Genomic DNA, 18,927 nt, shown 5'->3' with positions numbered 1-18,927 from the left:
CATCAATTTTGCCTCTCTTGTTACATGCTGGGGTGCACCTCATCCTTTGCAGAGTTCTGTTGTCAGGACTTCTGAATAGTGATACAGGGGGTGTGCGTAGACGTATCTATTATCAACGTTACGGTAGGGGAAAAAATATGACGTGGAGGCACACCTCCGGCTTGGAAGGACACCAACCGGCCGAGGAGGCATCTCAGCAGCAAGGACAGGCCGAGCAGACTGACTCCTCCGGCCGCCGCTGCGGGCTCAGTCTCTCCGTCCGGCAGATTGTGAGCTCCCTGCACCGGCGGCGCTGGCACGATCCAATCCATCATTTGTCTATCGAACAGGTAAAAAAAAAAAATGCATTTTTACATTTACAAATGAATCCTGGGGGTAGATTACGTTATATTTTCTTTTCTATGTGTGATTTAGTGTCACATGAACTCAGTCACCCCGGTTAAAGAGAAAATTACAGCTTGCGCTGTTATGCGGCTTCCTAAGAACACTGTGTTTTTTCTGAACAGATGATGTGGCAGCGCCTTTAATCTTTATCCTCTGCTCTTCTGGTTGCATCATTGGATGTTACCAGGGATATATAAAGCCATATGCATAATATTATTTTAAGTAAAGCCACAGCTTTGTGCGCAAGATTCTGTTCTGCAGCGGGTGGCAAGGAAGCTGCTACATGTGAGTCTGGCCCGTCTGTTTCAGACCAGCTTGGGAAATGCACTTCTGAGAGAGGGAGGGAAGAGCTGATTTCAACATGTCAAGCACTCAGATGGAAAACGGCTCTGCGAACTCAGCAGAAGCTAAGAAAACAGACCTGAGAATGAATGAGAAGAAATGCTGTAAGTAAAGTCCAAGTTTCCCACTATGGCATTTGAGCAAGTTCTTCTGCATGGCTGCCTCAAGAGTCTACACGCACACTCGTAACACAACACCTTGTATTGTTCACTCTGGACTGAATCACAAGGTGTTTGAAAAAGTCAGTATCTGTAGGCACAAAAGAAAAGAGTGTGTGGCACCTTTTGTGGTTTGTGCTGTTGTTAAAGCGAATTGCCTTTCTCTCCCAGGATGTTTCTTCTTCTTCTCATTTCCTCAGGTCCTGCCTTTGAGCCCTGTCCACAGATGAAATTTGAGTCTAAAGAGACAATTATTTTTGTCCAATACATGCATGACCTAGTTATTGCATTGTCTTCCTGCAATGATTGCTACAAAATGCACTTTTCATGCACTATTTTTATTGGTTATTTGTCAGTTATGTTGAAATACAGTGTAAAGTTTCGAGTAACTGTAAATGTCTAGTTAATGTATATCTGTCTCCTGTGTAGCTTGGGCTTCATATATGACCAATTCTCCAACGGTGATCGTAATGATCGGCCTGCCTGCAAGAGGGAAGACCTACATGTCAAAGAAACTCACACGTTACCTCAACTGGATCGGAGTCCCAACCAAAGGTAGTAGTTTATGACAGACTCCTGTTTTCCTTCTGCCTGTCTGTCTGCATGTTTATCCTGACTGTAAATTTAAAAATAGTTCACTGCACACATTTCAAATTAAAATAGGCACGGTCAGCTTGTCTTCAACTTTTCTGAGCCATACGGGTCACGTATTTAACTCAAGTACAAACTACAAACTCAGTATTTGAAATATGAACGTATCTAAAGGCAATTCAAACAGGATATATCTGGAGGAGAAAGTGCTTTCAGTCACAAATAAAATGTTGCTGGCTTTAATGTGCAACTGGAAGAGATAATCAGGGTATTAAGATAACTATGGTAAAATGTTGATTACAAGTTAAACTGTATATTTTATTATAAACCTTAAATCTATCTCAGAATTGGAGACTAATTTTAGTATAAGATCAGTTGTAATAATTGCTATCCCCCAGCACAGCACGGGTAGAGCAGTTCATGTGATTTGTTCATTTTGCAGTGTTTAACTTAGGCGTGTACCGCAGAGAGGCCGTCAGAGCTTATAAGTCCTACGACTTCTTCCGCCACGACAATGAGGAGGCCATGAAAATAAGGAAGTAAGTTTCGCTTGTGTGCACACCGTGTGCTTTTGTTCAGTCATTGCATAGGATATACATATATTATCTAACATTAGGGAAGCTAAAGCATCTCTACTGTCTGCTTATACATGTCTTCCAGTCAGCATGGGTCTGTTTGGTATTCTGCAGCCTCCACTGCTGCAACAGTGACTAAGCAGTTTTCCTTTCCAATGGTCAGCGCTCAGCTGGGGTCAGCACAGTGTTCATACTACCTTAAAATGGCACTGATCTGCACAGAGATACCAGAAAGACGAATAAAGAGTGTAACTGTCTCTTTCCCTCATGGTCTTATCCAGCACTGATGGCTGAAATGGGGTTTGGAGTTCATGAATATGATGAAAATGTGACGGGCTGTTGACAGCATCCCACTGCTGGATTGTGACCTAGATATTAAACAAGCTGCCGCTGTCACTCTAAAGCACACACAAGACCTCCAGAGTGTTACATGGGTGTCCAACCTGGGTCAAGCTGCAGCTGTAAATAATGCTGAGAGTTTGTCTTTTGCTATTGGATGTATCAGACGGGTGGGTTTTAAAGAAAAGTTCCACGTTTCCGCAGTTTCACACTAATATATAGCTACTGCCAACAGCCTGTTAACTTAGCATAAACACTGGAGACAGCTGACTCTGGCTCTGTTCAAAGGTAACACAATCAACTTCATATTTATCCAACAGATTATGAGAGCAGTACATATATATATATACAACACATATAATAAAAGATAATAGAATACAAGCACTGTAGTCCACCACAAGCTCACTGCTTTTGATGATGAGCTTCAGTCAGTGTACCATGTGATGAAGATCAGTCACTACATGTTTTGTATGAGTAAGCTGCAACTTGAGTGGTGCATGAAGGTGTGGAACAGTGAGGTGGTAATTCTAGTTTGTGATTTGAGATGAGTGATCTTTTAACCCTGTTGCTATGGATATCTCTTTGTGTAGATTATCAGTGTATTTGATAGACAAATAGTTTAGTTAGTAACACAAAATAACCAGTTACTAGAAAAAGCACTGAGAGCCAAGGTCTACATGACACCTATAATGGAGGACCTGTTTCTCTCTCTCCCACAGGCAGTGTGCTCTGGTAGCTCTGCAGGATGTGAAGGCTTACCTGACTGAGGAGGGAGGTCAGATTGCTGTGAGTCTCTCTCTGCCATTCTGTCCACCTGTCTCTCTGTCTGTCTGCCTCTGTCTTCTGGCTAATCTCCAAAGGCTTTAAAATACCCAGAGCAGAACTCAATCCTAAAATGTCCTGCCATCCTGTGTTCCTTGTGTTAGGTGTTTGATGCAACAAACACAACAAGAGAAAGGCGAGATCTCATTCTGGCTTTTGTGAAGGAAAATGCATTCAAGGTAAGATTGACTACCTTTGTGATATGTTTATATTTTGCGATTATTGCATCTTTTTTCTTCTTGGGCGTTGGTCGAAACTTTGAACTTTTGACTTTGAGATTTGCAACATGTGCATGGAGCTGTTTCTGGGACTTGGACTTGGCTGCAATGGCAACAAGTGGTTACAAGATACTGTCAAAATAAACTCTGCCTTCATATTCTAAGATTTTGTACATTCAGCTGCATTCAACAGTGAAGCATTGATCAAGTTAGTTAAGTACTCTAAGGGTATCTTTGGTTTAGTTCTTGGCCAATAGTAGGACTGTATATACAGTATATATACATATATTGTAAGAACACAGTAATACTGTGTCTTATCATTGGATACACTGGATAATTTCAGGGAGCCCTCTGACCTGCTGTCTTTCCAACAGGTGTTCTTTGTGGAGTCTGTGTGTGACGACCCAGAGGTCATTGCTGCTAATATTCTGGTATGATCTTATGTCACCAACAAGACTCTGAAGTCTGAATGTGACCTCTTGTCTGGGTCAAACCTGTAATCTATTAATATTCATGTTATCTACAGTGTTAAGTAAGGACCGCCATGCTTGTTCGCATTGTTTGAATGTGTTGAATACCTGTGACAGGAAGTGAAAGTGTCCAGTCCTGACTACCCTGAGAGACACAGAGAGAGAGTAATGGACGACTTCCTCAAACGAATCGAGTGCTACAAGGTTACGTACCAACCACTGGATCCTGATGATTATGACAAGTAAGCCCTGATCTAACCCTTTTGCTTCTATTTACACATTTATTCAGTTCTGTTTACATAAAAACCTGTATTATTCCTTTCAAGCTTAATTTGAATGGTTTTAAATGTTAAACGTACAACATTCATTGCCACTAGATATTGATATTAATAGAGCACCAGTGTCTCAGACTAAAACAAATGCGTGCATTGTTCAGTCATTGAAGTATGAAAGAAAAAAAGCACGTATGACTAAACATTGCTTCGGAAAATCTCTAAAATTGATGAAATATAAATCAGTATTCTGTTACTTTGTAGTCTATTCCTCACTTTATTTTTTTCATTTTCTGTCCAGGTCACCATCACGCCAGCATATAGTTTATGTAGTAAATAGTTGTTTTCTTCTATATTAATGTTTAAAATATCATATATGTAACCTTAAACCAAGCCTTTCATATAATTGTGTTATAGCTGAATTCAGTTGCAGTTCAGGAAAAAAACACTAGATGGTGACAGTTAACCATTTGACTCACCTGCATGGTTCGCTGGCACCTGCAGGGACCTATCTTTTATCAAGGTGATGAACGTGGGCCGGCGTTTTCTGGTGAACCGGGTGCAGGACTACATCCAGAGCAAGATCGTCTACTACCTCATGAACATCCACGTGCACTCTCACTCCATCTACTTGTGTCGGCACGGAGAGAGTAACCACAACGTCGAAGGACGCATCGGAGGAGACTCAGAACTTTCACCTCGAGGGAAACAGGTGTGATTAGCCAGGTTCTCTTTCATAATCCTCATTTTATGAAGTGTAAAGCCAGTGTCTTCTGAAAAGCCAATTACAAGTCTCTCTCAGGGCTCAGTGTGATAAGGTGTATTTAACTGCAATATTAAGAACATCTGAGTCATGACCTTTATCACATTCCCATGTTGCTTTCTCTGTCCACTGAACATGACACTAATGAAGCAGTAATACCATAAAAAATTCTCTCCGTCCGTCTCACACCCCAGTTCGCCCATGCCCTGAGGGATTTCATTGAGGAGCACAAACTGTCAGATTTGAAGGTGTGGACAAGCCAACTGAGAAGAACCATCCAGACAGCAGAGGAGCTGCGGGTTCCTTATGAACAATGGAAGATACTCAACGAAATTGATGCTGTCAGTACCCAGTCTCCTACCCTCTTTACAGTGCTAAAACTCATTTCACATTCATGGAGCTCTGGTTCAGGTGGTAGAAAATGAAGGAAAAGAGACACAAAATCTTTGAGGAAAACTAAAGTTTCAACCTTTACTGGACACAGAAATCACTCATCAGGAAATATTGGTCAAGTTGTATTAACAGAAATTATTTTGCCATGCACATTTATGGAAACACCAACCACTTTCAGTCTTGTGGAGCAAACTGATTTGATTGGCACACTTATTAAGCTATATAGACAATATACTGGGTGTGTGTAATCACTCTGTATCCTGCGATACTGACTGAATGCACTGACTGCGTCGTTCTTTGCAAAGATACTGTTGTTGTTTAGACAGCCTCTATGTGGACTATATTTACATCCTGCTGTCATTCACTTTTTACTTGTGCCCTTGACATTAATACAAATGCTCTGCTGTCCTGGTCTTAGGGTGTGTGTGAGGAGATGACTTATGAACTGATCCAGAAGACATCCCCAGAGGAGTTTGCTTTGAGGGACCAGGACAAGTACCATTATCGCTATCCAGGAGGAGAGGTGACCTGACACGCTGCTTCCATCCCACAGTCTTTTATGGTTACTTTTGTTACAATAATGGGAATTCATCTTTGTAGGCCTTTTTCATGGAACAGGTGTGAATAATCCAGTTAAACATGACTTAGTTCCATTTAGCTCTAGGATCACGGTCATTGTATTGTGCATACTGGCTTACCACGACACTGTTTGACCAGCTATTTAAATTTTTATTTGTCCTGCCTGTGCTTTTCCTGCTATGACAGTCAAAGATAAAATATCTGCTGCGGAAGTCAGTGGTTTAGCCAGGTATTTCACACTTTTCTTTCAGCACGGCCTTCTCTTCTCTTCTCTTCTCCTCTCTTCTTTCAGTCCTACCAAGACCTTGTTCAGCGTTTGGAGCCGGTTATCATGGAGTTAGAGAGACAGGGCAATGTGCTGGTCATCTGCCACCAGGCTGTCATGCGCTGTTTGCTGGCATACTTCCTGGACAAGAGTGCAGGTCAGATAAACATTAATCCACACACGATACAAATGATCATACCAACAAATGAACAACATGTGATATACTCTATCTATTCTTCATCTCATAGAGGATCTACCATACATGAAATGTCCACTCCACACAGTCCTCAAGCTGACCCCTGTTGCATATGGTAGGCCTATTTTGACAAAGTTGACAAAGCTCTGTTAACTAGAAGAATTTGGTCTCCTAATATGCATGTTTTATTTCACTGTATTGTGTCCTTTATGTTCTAGGTTGTAAGGTGGAAATGTTTTATCTTAATGTGGAGGCAGTGAACACACATCGAGACCGGCCTCTTGTAAGTCACCCTGAAATGAGCTGAAAAATCACGTTTTCCCATAAATGTGCATTCAGCATTGTGGCATTAAAGCCTCAAATGTGATCATATATGCAAATATGTGCTTACTTGCACAGTAATAATTCTAAACATACCAGTAAATCTCAATATCTGATCCAAAGTCTTATAGGTTCTTTGTCTTGTTTGTTGTGTCTGCTGGTTGAATGCAATCACACTTCATCCTCTTTGTTTGAGGCTTTGCTTCCTCTCTTATCCCCATTTTGTTATGTCCCTTTTATCTTTAATCCTTAATTAATCTGTCTGGCTTGAGCTCTGAGCTAATGAGTGTTGAGTTAGTTGTTAATTTGGTATTATTTCGATCATGCTATTTTGCTTGGCTGATCTAATTATTACTGTTGCTCTGGTTGCATCTTGAAATCAAAATTATATGTACTCTATGAAAGACTGCTGTGTTGGAGCTCTTAGTGCCTGCTTTATCCTTTTGCAAGGTTTTCTGTCTTGACTGAAGCAGTCGTTCATCTGTTTCTCTTGTGCAACCAGCTGTTGTTTTGTGTCAAGTGGTGGAATAACGCGGTTGAAACAATTTCTGTCACTGAAAAGGGCTTCAGTAGTCTCACCTGTTGCAGTGGATCCATGTGGAGAGGACAGCGAGTTTGCTTGGCTGCGTCTTGTCAGGTGTCCCACCGGTGTTGTTGTGTTCCTTGATCTTTTTCCTTAACACTTGCGGTATTTCATCTCCTACCAGGGTAAAATCCCGAGGGACTCTACTCTCATACATCGGCGGAATAGTTACACTCCCTTGTCCAGTCACGACCAGGTCAAGCGTCCCAGGCTCTACAGCGCTGGCAACCAGCCTTGGCTACCGCTCGCCCCCACCCCATCGGCTCTGATGCCAGAGGGACGGCAAAGCCAAGTTAGTGCCAGAGTTACAGCCTCCCCCTCTAAATCAGACACAGTCGATTGTAACCAGTCACCTCCCACCACAGCTGTAACCCTGTGTTTGGCATTCCCTCGCATCAGTTTTGGATCCTCTCGAGGATTTAGTGTCTGTGTTGAAAATGCCGTTCATGGAATCCATCTCTCTATGTACCTGTCTATCTCAGGGCATGTTTTGGATTTTGAATGGGGTGCTCTCTTCTTCTAATGTTGCGCCTGTCTGTTTCCAAACCTCGATGTTTGTCTTGCATGACCTCTGCTTTACCTCTGGGCCGTCTCCAGCTTGAATATGCAGAACAGCATGCCTACCTTTTGCTGAGGAAAGCTCCTAATGAGTTACTCTTTATGAGACACACAAACATCAAAGACATCTTTTACTATAATTTCGTTAGTGACAATCAGCACATTATAAGCTATATATAATCTTCATAAATTTACAGTGGTGATCCCATTTTAGCACTAAATCCCGTTTGCGAAAATAACATAATACATAAATGAAAGATTTCGAACCTAGGAAAAACGATGAAACTTAAAAATGCATATTCATATTTGTTCGTGTTGTGTATTTGTTGGCCTTGCCTTGTGGGTACAGTGCTACAGCCCTTCTCCACATTTCTATCTCTCTCTCTCTTTCTCCACTTTCTTCAAATCTCTTTTACAGCCTCGGATAGGAAGCGGCTGTCTGTGAGTATTTTGGAGACTCAGAACATGTAACAGCCCTTCATTTTCTTTCCCATAATTCAACTCATGCCATTGTAACCCATGTCAATATGTTGTCACAGTGGTGTATTTTTTTTTTATGGTTTTCAGCCTCTAGGTATCTAACTTTCCATCACCTTTGCACTGCGGCTAGAAGCAAAGCTGCCGCTGCCTTTGTTTCATCTCAGCAGACTTATCAAGTACACTGTTAGACACTGATTGTTTGATAGTTTGACTACAATAACTTCAATAAAACTCTTTGCTGATAGCATTTGTCAGACATCTAGAGATATTTTAAAATGGGAAAAATAATGTAGCTACTTATATATTGGACATACCGGTACATTAAATCTAAGAAACCTAAGGGTATTTGAATATTAATTTCCTATATAATATTCTGGATTATGATTCAGAACCTGTCATAAATGGGGTCAGAGTATGATCAATAAGTAATCACTTCTTGAGAATGTGCTAAAGGAGGGTCTCCACTGATGTGGGTGTTTTACTACACTTCACATGACGATGGCCTAATTTTTTTAAATAGCAACGTAAGACTCCTGGGCTCCCGGGAAGCCATTAGTTTCCTCAAATAGGATTTGCTGCTGTGAGGCATTAATTTTGAAAGTCAGTGACATTTTCTTTTTCTTGAAGGAGTCCCTGTGCGAAGGAATCGACTTTGACAGCCCCGAAGAAACTAGTGGCTGTGTCCGCTTCTGAGTGAAGACAAAAGCACCTGTCTTTATGGCACAAATCATATTCTTGGAAATGACGGCTGGATTTATTTTATATAGAATGAAGTGAATAAATGGATGAAGTCAGTTGGTACATTTTCAGTTTTTGTCCTATCTCAACTTTTCTGTTTAACTTTTCTCTGCATGCTGAGGCTTTGAACTGGAAGCCTTGTCATTAGTATCATAAACACTTCTGCCTGTATGCCAAATCAGTTAATCAATCAGTCAGTCAGTCAATCAACCAAAAGAGCATACTGTATTACAGGACTGGCAGTTAGTTGTAAATACTACAATGCCTTATGAATATCAATAGATTTAGCTCCTCTCTGTGTTCGACTAATGAGAACAAGTTATGCATTATTATGATGAGTTTGCACTATTGCAAGTAGAACATCTTATAAAGTAGATGCTGTAAAAATATTTTTATAACAAATCCACTCATCTACTCTACAGCCAGTAGTGATTCTTATCAGTTAAGCCATCATCTATGTTATGTTATGTTATGTTATGTTATGTTATGTTATGTTATGTTATGTTATGTTATTTGGCTTAGTTTCTTCCTTCCGTTTTGGAAGCATTCTATGTTTTATGTGCTAAAATATACCACATTGCTGGACATACTGTACACCAGCAGTAAATGAAGACGCTTGCCTCTCTGTCACAAGCTGTCATTCACGTACCTACTGTGTTAAACTAGCATTTTCTGTCACAAAGAACACTAAATCCTAAATATTCATCTGGAAATACAGTGTCCTGCTTGCCTGTTTACTGCAGGAAAGGATATTGTGCAACAAAATATGTTGATTGTATATTGGCTGTTTCTTGCTATGCTTTTGGACAAATATTGCTTTTAAATGCTTCATGCAAATGTATCTTTACTGCTTAAATACTCTGTTTCATCAGGCGTTTTTGACACATAAAATCCTTTGATTTTATTTAATAATAGACAGTGGCACTATTTTCATTTTATGGCTATGTAATGTTTGAATCCTGATAAGTTATTTCCCTTCTCAAAGCAGCCTATTTGTGCCTTTTTAGCAGACAATAAAAATGAATTTTGAAGTGAAGTGGATTTTTTTTTAATATAGGAGACACACATAGATCTCTGCAGCAAATGGCACCTTTCAACTGGAGTGATTCAAATCTGTTAAACTTATTTTATAATGCGTGACCTTCATTTAATTGTTCTTTGCTGTTGCAAAAACCCAGAATTATTAAAGAACTCCATTAGACATGGAGAATCTGCTTTGCTTGATGATTACAAGGCCTTCGTTAATAGGTACGGAAGTTCTGATCTGGGTGCATCTTCCTTTCTGTTTTACCGAAAATGCATTGAAAATATTATCATAAAATTAAACAAATGTGTTTTAATCTCTGGGTCTACATATTCCATAAACCTGATAATTTGGAAAGAAGTCTAATATTAGGGTTTATGAGAAATGGTGTTTGTTAAAGGTCATTATAAACACAAGCCTAAACATAATAACATAAATGACAATATTAGAGATATTTTAAAACACCATACCAACGTATCTAAACATATACATGCCATGCTGTTGCGGCTCTGTTCTAACCATTATATTTCTCAGTTAACGTAATTACAAATGTCAAAAGGGTTATGAATGAGGTTAGCATACTTTTGGAATACAACCAGGAAATCCTTGCTTCATTTCGGCTTCTAATCGAGAATTTACGGTATAGGCCGTGGTCATCAGACAGAGAGCGTCATATCGTCATAGAGACGTATAGTAACGTTCTACACATCGGTCTCTCACTGGATGTTTATTGTTTGAGGCAGGGCTGCAATCAACAGCAGGTAAGAAAACAAAATAACTCGTTGACATTTTATTTAGTAAACCCGTCGTGTATAATGTTAGATATGTCAGTTGACAAGTAACAGCATTTAGTAAAGTTTTAAAGGAGGTAAAACGCTTGGAAAAACTGTTCAGTTAATACCAAGCCACTGGGCAGGTTAGCATGCTAAAGTTAGCAGACGATAACGTTGCATGACATAGCTAGCTACGCTTAACGTTTGTTTTTGAGTCCGAGCAAGTAGCTACGTTTCTTTCCTACACTTTCAGGGTAAATGTCACTTGACCATTTGTCGGTTAACATCACAAGTGGCGCTGCATAATACTATTTTTCCTGTTTGGCAGGGAGTTTCTAGCTTAGCCTACTGTCTGTCTTGCTGTTGAGTCAAATGGTCACCTCTAACTAACAGAACAAAGAAAATAAAACAAAGCACTGTCGCTGTCATGTGTTTTACTCTACTGCTGCTGTTCATCAGCAGTTTAATTGTTATGCCGGGTCTATTTTGAAAGCAGTATTAAAACATAATGAGTAGCACAATGTAGAATATCCGACATCCTAGATCTTGCTGTGTTCTATTGGCTAACAAATACAATTAGCCACTGCCAGCTAGTATAAAGTAGCTACTTAGCTAAAGTTAAATAACCAAAACATCAAGAATGAAGTACATTTCCTAACCAAATCGAGCAGGCAGCATTTTGGGTACATGTATATTTCCTAAAACAAGATTCAAGGTCGTTAATCCCCCCCACCAATGAAGTTTCAGACAACGATACGGGGCTTCTTTTTAAAATGGTTAGAAATCGAAGTTATCGCTACTTGTTGGATTTCGTATTTAGTGGCCAGCTCAGATGAATATCAAATATGAATATAACTTTGAAAAAGTTGTTTCATCCTTTTAAATATTTTTATAACCTTGTCACCTATCATGCCTCCTCCCAAAAATCTCCAGACAGTTAATTAGATGTCTAAATATCTTGTGAAATATTAATCCGTTTCACAAGGTGTGTTTGCGTCCTCGACCTCAATATGGCAAACAAAAATGCTAACTGCTTTCTTGCATGTCTTGCAGTTTTTTGTTTGTTAAGTTTGTTTGTTTTTTTGTTTGTTTTGTTTGTTTTGTTTTTTTTGCGGGGAGGGGGTTCAAGGGAGGAGCCTTATCTTTTTAAATGAGGTTTGTTTAATAAATAAAGGCTGTTGATAATAAGGAATTTCAAATGATAATACATTAATTCACTGCCTTTTTTTTATTTTGGACCAACAGTAACCAAATGTCTGGCTTTTCTGGATCTACAATGTACAATGTACAATGTATCTGGATCTATAATGTACTGTTGAATGCATTTGGAAAACTAAAACTTTTTCTGTTGTGCTACAGAAATGAGGAACTATTTTTTTTAACAGCAATACATACCATCTACACCCTGTGCTCCTTTGAATCAGCCATTATAATCACTTCCACGCACCTTACTACTACTACTCCTACTACTACTTTGAAATGACAGCACAGATTTAATTTAAATTTAATTTCAAAATGAAATAAGGAACTAATGTGATTCTTTTAAATCCAGTGTAATTCCTTGACATGCTTTTAATTTTTTAATGCCACCTTATTAGAATGACAGCAGTCTGGTTTGCTGTATTCAAGACTGTTTGAGTCAAGAAAATAAGCAACTGCAAAGTGTAAGTAGCCTCTAGTTTCACCACAGAAGAAATTACACCATCCTCAGTGTATTTCAAACCATTTAATGAGAAGCTGAAAGTGACACATATTTACTGTTAAACATTAGAATGACAGCAGAAATAAGATTATGTCTGAGTACCATTTGATATCCCATTTGGCTTTTACAGCCATTAACAAAAAACTTAATTGCAGGATTTATTGAATGTAACTTTGATGTCCAGAGAGTGTCTCTTTGATAAATATTGCTGTCTCTTTACAGCAAAGTTCATACTAAACACCAATATGTTGTCATATGTTGTTGCAGGCAGAATGTTGCGGCTTCGCTGTAAGACCAAAAATGGGAGCCACATAATGCAAGGCTTGACTCATCAGTCCTGTGTGCAAGAGCTGAAGAGTAAGGTGGAGGAGCTGACTGGTATCCCCTGTGATGTGCAGAAAATTATGGTTGGTTATCCGCCCTCCAGCCTTGATCTTCGAAATGGAGATGCTCACCTCAAGGACTATCCCATCAAATCAGGTATGTAGTCAAACATCCATAGTTTACATATAAACCAAATCATTAATTGTTGATATGAATAATTTAGCTTTTTAATAACATGTTCCAAACCTTTTCCCCTTGATGTAACCTGAAATATAAAGACTATGTCAATATTTTGTGAAGTTTTAGAAGAAATAATCATTATGAAAAGTATGGATGGTGTTCTCTCAATTACCCAGATTAAATGTAATGAAAAGATGGTGTTTTAATTTTAATCTTTTGATGGTGTGAAGGACACATTTGATTTTTTTGTGTGTGTACTGACCTGTTAATTTAATTCATAACTCATGTTTCATACTCAATTTGCATTAATATTTTTCAAGACATTTCAAATAAATGCAAAACATTTAGCCAGAAACGGGATAACTATAAATAAGATACATTTGTTTCCACTCACACTCTTTTTACCAAAGTCTGACTGGACAGAACTGTGGTGTGTCATCCCCTACAGGAGACACACTTATTGTTGAGGAAGAAAAAAACAAGCCAAAGCCTCAGGATCATCCCACTGTGACTAAACTACCCCGCCTGGATGTCTCACCCGTGCTAGCACGTCGAGTGGTCCCAGCTGATAACTCCTGCCTTTTCACCAGTGTGTATTATGTGGTAGAAGGTGGTGTATATGACCCTGCCTGTGCCCCGGATATGCGAGGCCTCATTGCCCAGATTGTGTCAAGTGACCCCACAGCTTATTCTGAAGCGGTGCTGGGAAAAACCAATGAGGAGTACTGCTCTTGGATAAGACGTGATGACACCTGGGGAGGAGCCATTGAGGTGTCTATCCTGTCCAAGTTTTACCAGTGTGAGATCTGTGTGGTGGACACTCAGACAGTTCGAGTGGATCGCTTTGGGGAGGACGCTGGCTACCACAAACGTGTGCTTCTCATCTACGACGGCATCCACTACGACCCACTGCAGAAAGAAACACCTGGCTCTGACGCTCCACCCCAAACTATCTTCTCCACCACAGATGATGTAATCCTGGCCCAGGCCCTTGAGCTGGCAGACGAGGCTCGCCGCAAGCGGCTGTTCACAGACGTTAACCGCTTCGCATTGCGTTGTATGGTGTGCCAGACGGGCCTGGTGGGACAAAAGGAAGCTCGTGAGCATGCTAAGGAGACAGGCCACACCAATTTTGGCGAAGTGTGAGTCTTGTTTTGTCTTTTTTCCTTCTCACAATGACAACCACCACCAACCCTGTGCCCTGCGTCTGGCAACTGTTGGTTTATCTGTCAATCTGCTTGTGTGATCCTCTACCTCACATTGTTCAGCGACATCTATGGAGAATCTGCAGACATTATGTTCAGCCTCTAACCGGTTCAGTATTACTTTTTAACTACTGTCATTTCTCAAAATCAGAAACATTATTGCAGAGCTCCGATGTCATTAAACCATCATTTTAGGCTGTTAGGGATGGTTTCAAGTCTGTTTAACTGGGTCAGGTAAAATATGCAAACAATTCTTGGATTTGTTTTAGTCGGTTTAGAGTACTCAATGGTTGGGTTGTAGTGATAACACTCCAAATAGAGGCTGATGTGTCCTCAATTTGAAAATTGCACCAAATTGCCAACACTTACCTGTGGCTGAATAAACTTGTATGCGATTAAAGAAATGTGTTATCTGACTCTAAACAGAATTTAAAACAACCACTAAGAATTATTTGCACTATGATGTGATCCTATTCACTGTTGTCTTAAGCGCAGCACACAAAGTTTGACTGTTATTCATCATGTTGGTTATGTAGCATGTTTTCGTTTCCCTTATTGACAGATATACATCAGAAACTCTTCCAGTACTAAAAGCTGACGATTTGGTTGTCTTTAGATGTCTGACTTGTTGGCCACAGTTTGACTGTGTTAATGGTAAGCTTGATTCATCTTTGTAAAAAATGTGCTATTTGCGACATCTCTTTGAATTTACTGAGCAGTGGCCATTGATATTGGTGTTTGAGATTGAGGTTATGCATTCTGAAATGCATGATCAAGTTGCAAATTTTGATCCAAAATTAGCCTAATTACTTTATGTGAGACCTTTTTCCTTTTTGATGTTTCAACATGGTTTAGCCATTGACATATATGAAGGTGGACAATGTGTTCTTCCCACTATACAAAAATGAAGTCATAATATCCCAGGTAAGAGCACTGCCATCTTGTGCTGATGATGTCATTAGGAGTCCACAACTGTACAGTTATCATGAAACTACTGATTAAAACCAAAATAAACACTTGAACATACACCATTGTGATAAGAACTGCCTAAAATGACAAAAACCATCTTTGGGAAAAATTTATTGACATGTACTTTGAGTTCTTAGTTCAAAGTCCCCTCTGTTAACATGGAGGGGTTTATGACCAGTACTTGAACCTTACACCAGGGGGCGATGAAGATGTTTTGACTTCAATTTTGGCAAGTTCTTATGTTGTCCATTTTTATGTTCACCTATCAGCTGTAGCATTATGACCACCCACCTAATATTGAGTAGGTCCCCCTTTTGTCGCCAAAACAGCTCTGACCCGTAGAGGTATGGACTCCACTAGACCTCTGAACTTGTGCTGTGGTATCTGGCACCAAGTTGTCAATAGTCCATCAGTCAGACTTGTTTTTCCAGCACATCCACACATGAGGCCAAGTCAGCGTGTACAACACGTCATGTTGGTCAAACCATTTTTGAACCATTTTTTGCAGTCTACCATCAAGGAATACTGTTTCCATGAAGGGGTCTAGTTGGTCAGCAACATTGTGTCAAAGTAACGTCCACATGAATGGCAGGACCTGAGGTTTCCCAGCAGAACATTGCACAAAACATCACACTGCCTCCACCGGCTTGCCTTCTTCCCACTGTGGATCCTGGTGCCATGTGTTCCCCAAGTAAGAGACACACATGCACCCGCTGTTGGAACCAGCATAAACTTATTCAGTAATTTAAGCTACAGTAACTCTTCTATTATATTGGACAGCACAGGCTGGCTTTCTCTCCCCATGTGCGTGAATGAGCCTCGGCCGCTCTGATCCTGTTGCCGGTTCTCCGGTTTTCCTTCCTTGGCCCACTTTTGTTAAGTCCTGGCCACACTTTACAAGACTTGCAGTTTTGGAGATGCTCTTACCCAAACTTCTAGCCATCACAATTTTGTGCTTGTCAAATTCACTCAAAACTTCATGCTTGCCCATAAAAATCAATGTTACTCACTTCACCAGTCAGCGGTCATAATGTCATGGTTGATCGGTGTACAGTTGCCTGGTTTATCAGTGGTTATTTTAGAGTGGACTAATGGTGCTGAAAACAAGACATTTTACAAAATCTGTAGCTTTGTTTTTCTTCATGGGTATGACAATTTTTCAGGAGTGTAATTTATAATTCTAGGTTGTAATTTTCAAAACATCATGATGCTGTACAAACTAATCTTTTAAAAAATACAGTTTTTGTTTTATGTGGATGCATATTTTTGAAAGTACAGTAAGCGTTATGATGTGTTGGAGCATTGCATTTTAACACAAATGATGGTGAGAAGAAGGTGTATGAGATTAAGCCTGCTCTCCTAATGCATAAATCGTTCATCGTATAGCCTATACATGACGGGTTTTGCTAATCAGTATTGACCATTGATCTTTTTTTGGTTTTAAATTCGCAGCTCACTTTTGCAGCCCAAAGTTAATAGATTGAAAACTATGAGTAAAGATTCATTTTGGTGTAGTTTTTAGTATGTTGTCCAAAAAAAAAAACAAAAAAAAAAAACCACACAGTTCTTTTACACAAAATGTTTTGCACCATTGGAGCATGTTCTCACATTTTCAGCTAAAGTCAGGCATCTTCTATTGGGAGTGTTTCTGTATTTCCATGGTCCTAAATTCCCAAGTTTCTAAGTTTCTCTGTTCAGCATACTGTTAACCTTACTGTTTGGATCAAAATCCCAACCCTAACCCTGGGAACACAGGACCCTGTGAGAGCATGTGTAGAACTGCAGAACATAGGTCATGTTCCCATCGTGTGCCATATAAATCTGGAGAACATAGGACCCTGGGAACAGAATGACTCCCATCTCTTTGCTAACTCTTTTGATGCTCTCTGCTTGTATGGCTGAAGCACATGTTAGACCACGGCTAAAAGATGTTAAATTGCAGAATTGTTTTTTTTTTTCCTTGAAGCTGAATTTATTATGGCCTCATTTTTGTGCAGAACCACTATTTCTACTTCACATATCTGTGATAGCAATATTGGTACCGAGTTGTTGCCAAAAATTAAGTTTGAGAATGGAGGTCTTGATTTCGGCTTTCATTCAGATTTTTTTTTTTATTGGTTCGATCTCAGAGTAGGTGTTGGGAATAAATGAAAGGCAAAGCAAAAATGTCAGATTATTTCTTTGTTTAAATGTGAATTACTATTATTTGTTTTCCTCATTATCTGTTACTTTAGGTAGTTTAACAGTGATTATGGATTAATAGGCTTGCATACAAGTGAAACTATAAAATGGCTGTGTTGTATTTTGTAGTTACAAAGTTCTCATGACTCTCCAAGGACAATAACCATGAATGTTGCACACAAAGCACTACAGAATAACTGGATTTACTTGATTTTTTTCAATGTTGTGTCACAATTAAAAGTTACAGCTAAAGATGTTGTGTACAAGTCATTTTGTGTCATTTATTTGCTTATTTTACTTAACTCTTACTCACATGGTCACATTTCATCTTTCATGTCTATAGTGATTGTTACACTTTAAACTACTTTATAATAATTAATATAATACTAATTGTGCACATATCTATTTCTGTCTCATATTGACAATCCATGGCCAATGGAAATAAACCGTCGTTGGCTAACCTCTGATCCTGTGCCATCATAGTGGGATTACATAACCGACGTGTTATTTTAAGGAAACCTTTCTTAATAGGATCTAAGATTTGTTCACCAGCTCTTTGACTCACTGTAGCGCCTACTACAAAGCGGCTGCTGAAAGATAAGTTACATTGGTGTAATTAATAACTTTAAAAACATTAACATCTCATTTAGGTGTGGCAGTTCCAAGGTCCTAGTGTACAAGTTATCACAACTGTGCTTTTTCTCCTTTGATTAGCTAACATTTCAGAATTGAAAAAGACCAGTCTTCCCAGCTCACAACTGGAAGAGCCCTATTTTACCAATGTGCTGACATACGTATGCATGATCAGCAACAGTTTGATGATCAAGTCATATAAGTAACTTGTAGAGAAAACATTCCTTTCATTCCATTAATTGTTTAAGTAATTTTTCATTCAAAAATACCAAAGAATTTAGCAGCTTCAGCTTCTCTAATGTAAATTCTAATGTTTTTTTTCTGCCTTGATTCCTTTTACTGTGATACTGTAAGTAACTTCTTTCACTTACATATAAGTAAGTGGCTTACACAATTATTCTGAGACTTTGACTTGGTAGAGAGTAATTTTACAATGTGGTGTTACTATCACATTTACCTGAGTAAAACATCTGAATACTTTTTCCACCACAGACATAGGGAATTTGTTGAAGTTACCAAGCAAAGTGATAAAAACAAAATAAGGCGTTTGTGCCATTTACTGTAGAAAAACTACACATTCTAGGTACTTTGAGTATTTCCATTTTATGCAACTTTATAACTTTTTAACTCCATTACATATCAGTTTTATAGAATATGATGCACTTTTCACAGTATATTAAACTGCCAAGCAGTATATACAGTAGTTAATATTATCTTCACCTTATACAGCAGTATTAATACAGTAATAACTGATCCAGAATAAAAATATACAATTCATGGTAGTCCTAAAAGCCTGACAGCAACCATTCTCTAACGGACTAAGTGCTTCTCCTTTAAGTAGATCTACATTCTGCTGATAATACATTCTTTTACTTAAAGTTTTTAATAA

At 39.1% G+C, this 18,927-nt stretch overlaps 2 protein-coding genes across 9 annotated transcripts; both read left to right on the top strand.

The window, feature by feature from the left end:
• The first annotated feature begins 19 nt into the window (after positions 1 to 19).
• Positions 20 to 10,083, top strand: pfkfb2b (6-phosphofructo-2-kinase/fructose-2,6-biphosphatase 2b). Of its 7 annotated transcripts, XM_046382811.1 has the most exons (17): positions 52 to 329; positions 694 to 830; positions 1,314 to 1,439; positions 1,918 to 2,014; positions 3,109 to 3,175; positions 3,316 to 3,390; positions 3,804 to 3,860; positions 4,017 to 4,141; positions 4,676 to 4,883; positions 5,129 to 5,275; positions 5,746 to 5,850; positions 6,199 to 6,328; positions 6,420 to 6,482; positions 6,586 to 6,650; positions 7,396 to 7,563; positions 8,248 to 8,270; positions 8,937 to 10,083. In XM_046382811.1, exons 2-17 carry the CDS (start codon positions 746 to 748, stop codon positions 9,004 to 9,006), a joined length of 1,611 nt encoding a protein of 536 aa, XP_046238767.1. In that variant the 5' UTR covers positions 52 to 329; positions 694 to 745; the 3' UTR covers positions 9,007 to 10,083. The 7 variants fall into 7 exon arrangements, 6 of the variants coding, with proteins under 6 accessions (XP_046238756.1, XP_046238777.1, XP_046238767.1 ...); XR_006842774.1 differs by having other exon boundaries at positions 20 to 329; positions 7,396 to 8,270; XM_046382847.1 differs by lacking the exon at positions 7,396 to 7,563.
• A 651-nt stretch (positions 10,084 to 10,734) lies between these two features.
• Positions 10,735 to 17,659, top strand: yod1 (YOD1 deubiquitinase). 2 transcript variants are annotated; one of them, XM_046382772.1, is made up of 4 exons: positions 10,766 to 10,832; positions 12,443 to 12,508; positions 12,814 to 13,026; positions 13,499 to 17,659. In XM_046382772.1, the coding sequence occupies exons 3-4, from the start codon at positions 12,819 to 12,821 to the stop codon at positions 14,194 to 14,196; spliced, it is 906 nt and encodes a 301-aa protein (XP_046238728.1). In that variant the 5' UTR covers positions 10,766 to 10,832; positions 12,443 to 12,508; positions 12,814 to 12,818; the 3' UTR covers positions 14,197 to 17,659. The 2 variants fall into 2 exon arrangements, with proteins under 2 accessions (XP_046238719.1, XP_046238728.1); XM_046382763.1 differs by lacking the exon at positions 12,443 to 12,508 and having other exon boundaries at positions 10,735 to 10,832.
• Positions 17,660 to 18,927: the final 1,268 nt, after the last annotated feature.

Source organism: Scatophagus argus, chromosome 3 (genome assembly GCF_020382885.2).
Source record: "Scatophagus argus isolate fScaArg1 chromosome 3, fScaArg1.pri, whole genome shotgun sequence".
Lineage (NCBI taxonomy): Eukaryota > Metazoa > Chordata > Actinopteri > Scatophagidae > Scatophagus > Scatophagus argus.
Note: the sequence above shows the minus strand (reverse complement) of the source record. Positions and strands in the feature narration are given on the sequence as shown.

What these genes read in the sequence shown, in the direction of transcription:
- pfkfb2b (XM_046382800.1), top strand. Translation starts at nt 746, where the DNA reads ATGTCAAGCACTCAGATGGAAAACGGCTCTGCGAACTCAGCAGAAGCT. An exon ending in GAGGCCATGAAAATAAGGAA is followed by an intron (nt 2,015 to 3,108) that starts GTAAGTTTCGCT and finishes TCTCTCCCACAG; the next exon opens with GCAGTGTGCTCTGGTAGCTC. An exon ending in AGGAGGGAGGTCAGATTGCT is followed by an intron (nt 3,176 to 3,315) that starts GTGAGTCTCTCT and finishes TCCTTGTGTTAG; the next exon opens with GTGTTTGATGCAACAAACAC.
- yod1 (XM_046382763.1), top strand. Translation starts at nt 12,819, where the DNA reads ATGTTGCGGCTTCGCTGTAAGACCAAAAATGGGAGCCACATAATGCAA. An exon ending in GGACTATCCCATCAAATCAG is followed by an intron (nt 13,027 to 13,498) that starts GTATGTAGTCAA and finishes CATCCCCTACAG; the next exon opens with GAGACACACTTATTGTTGAG.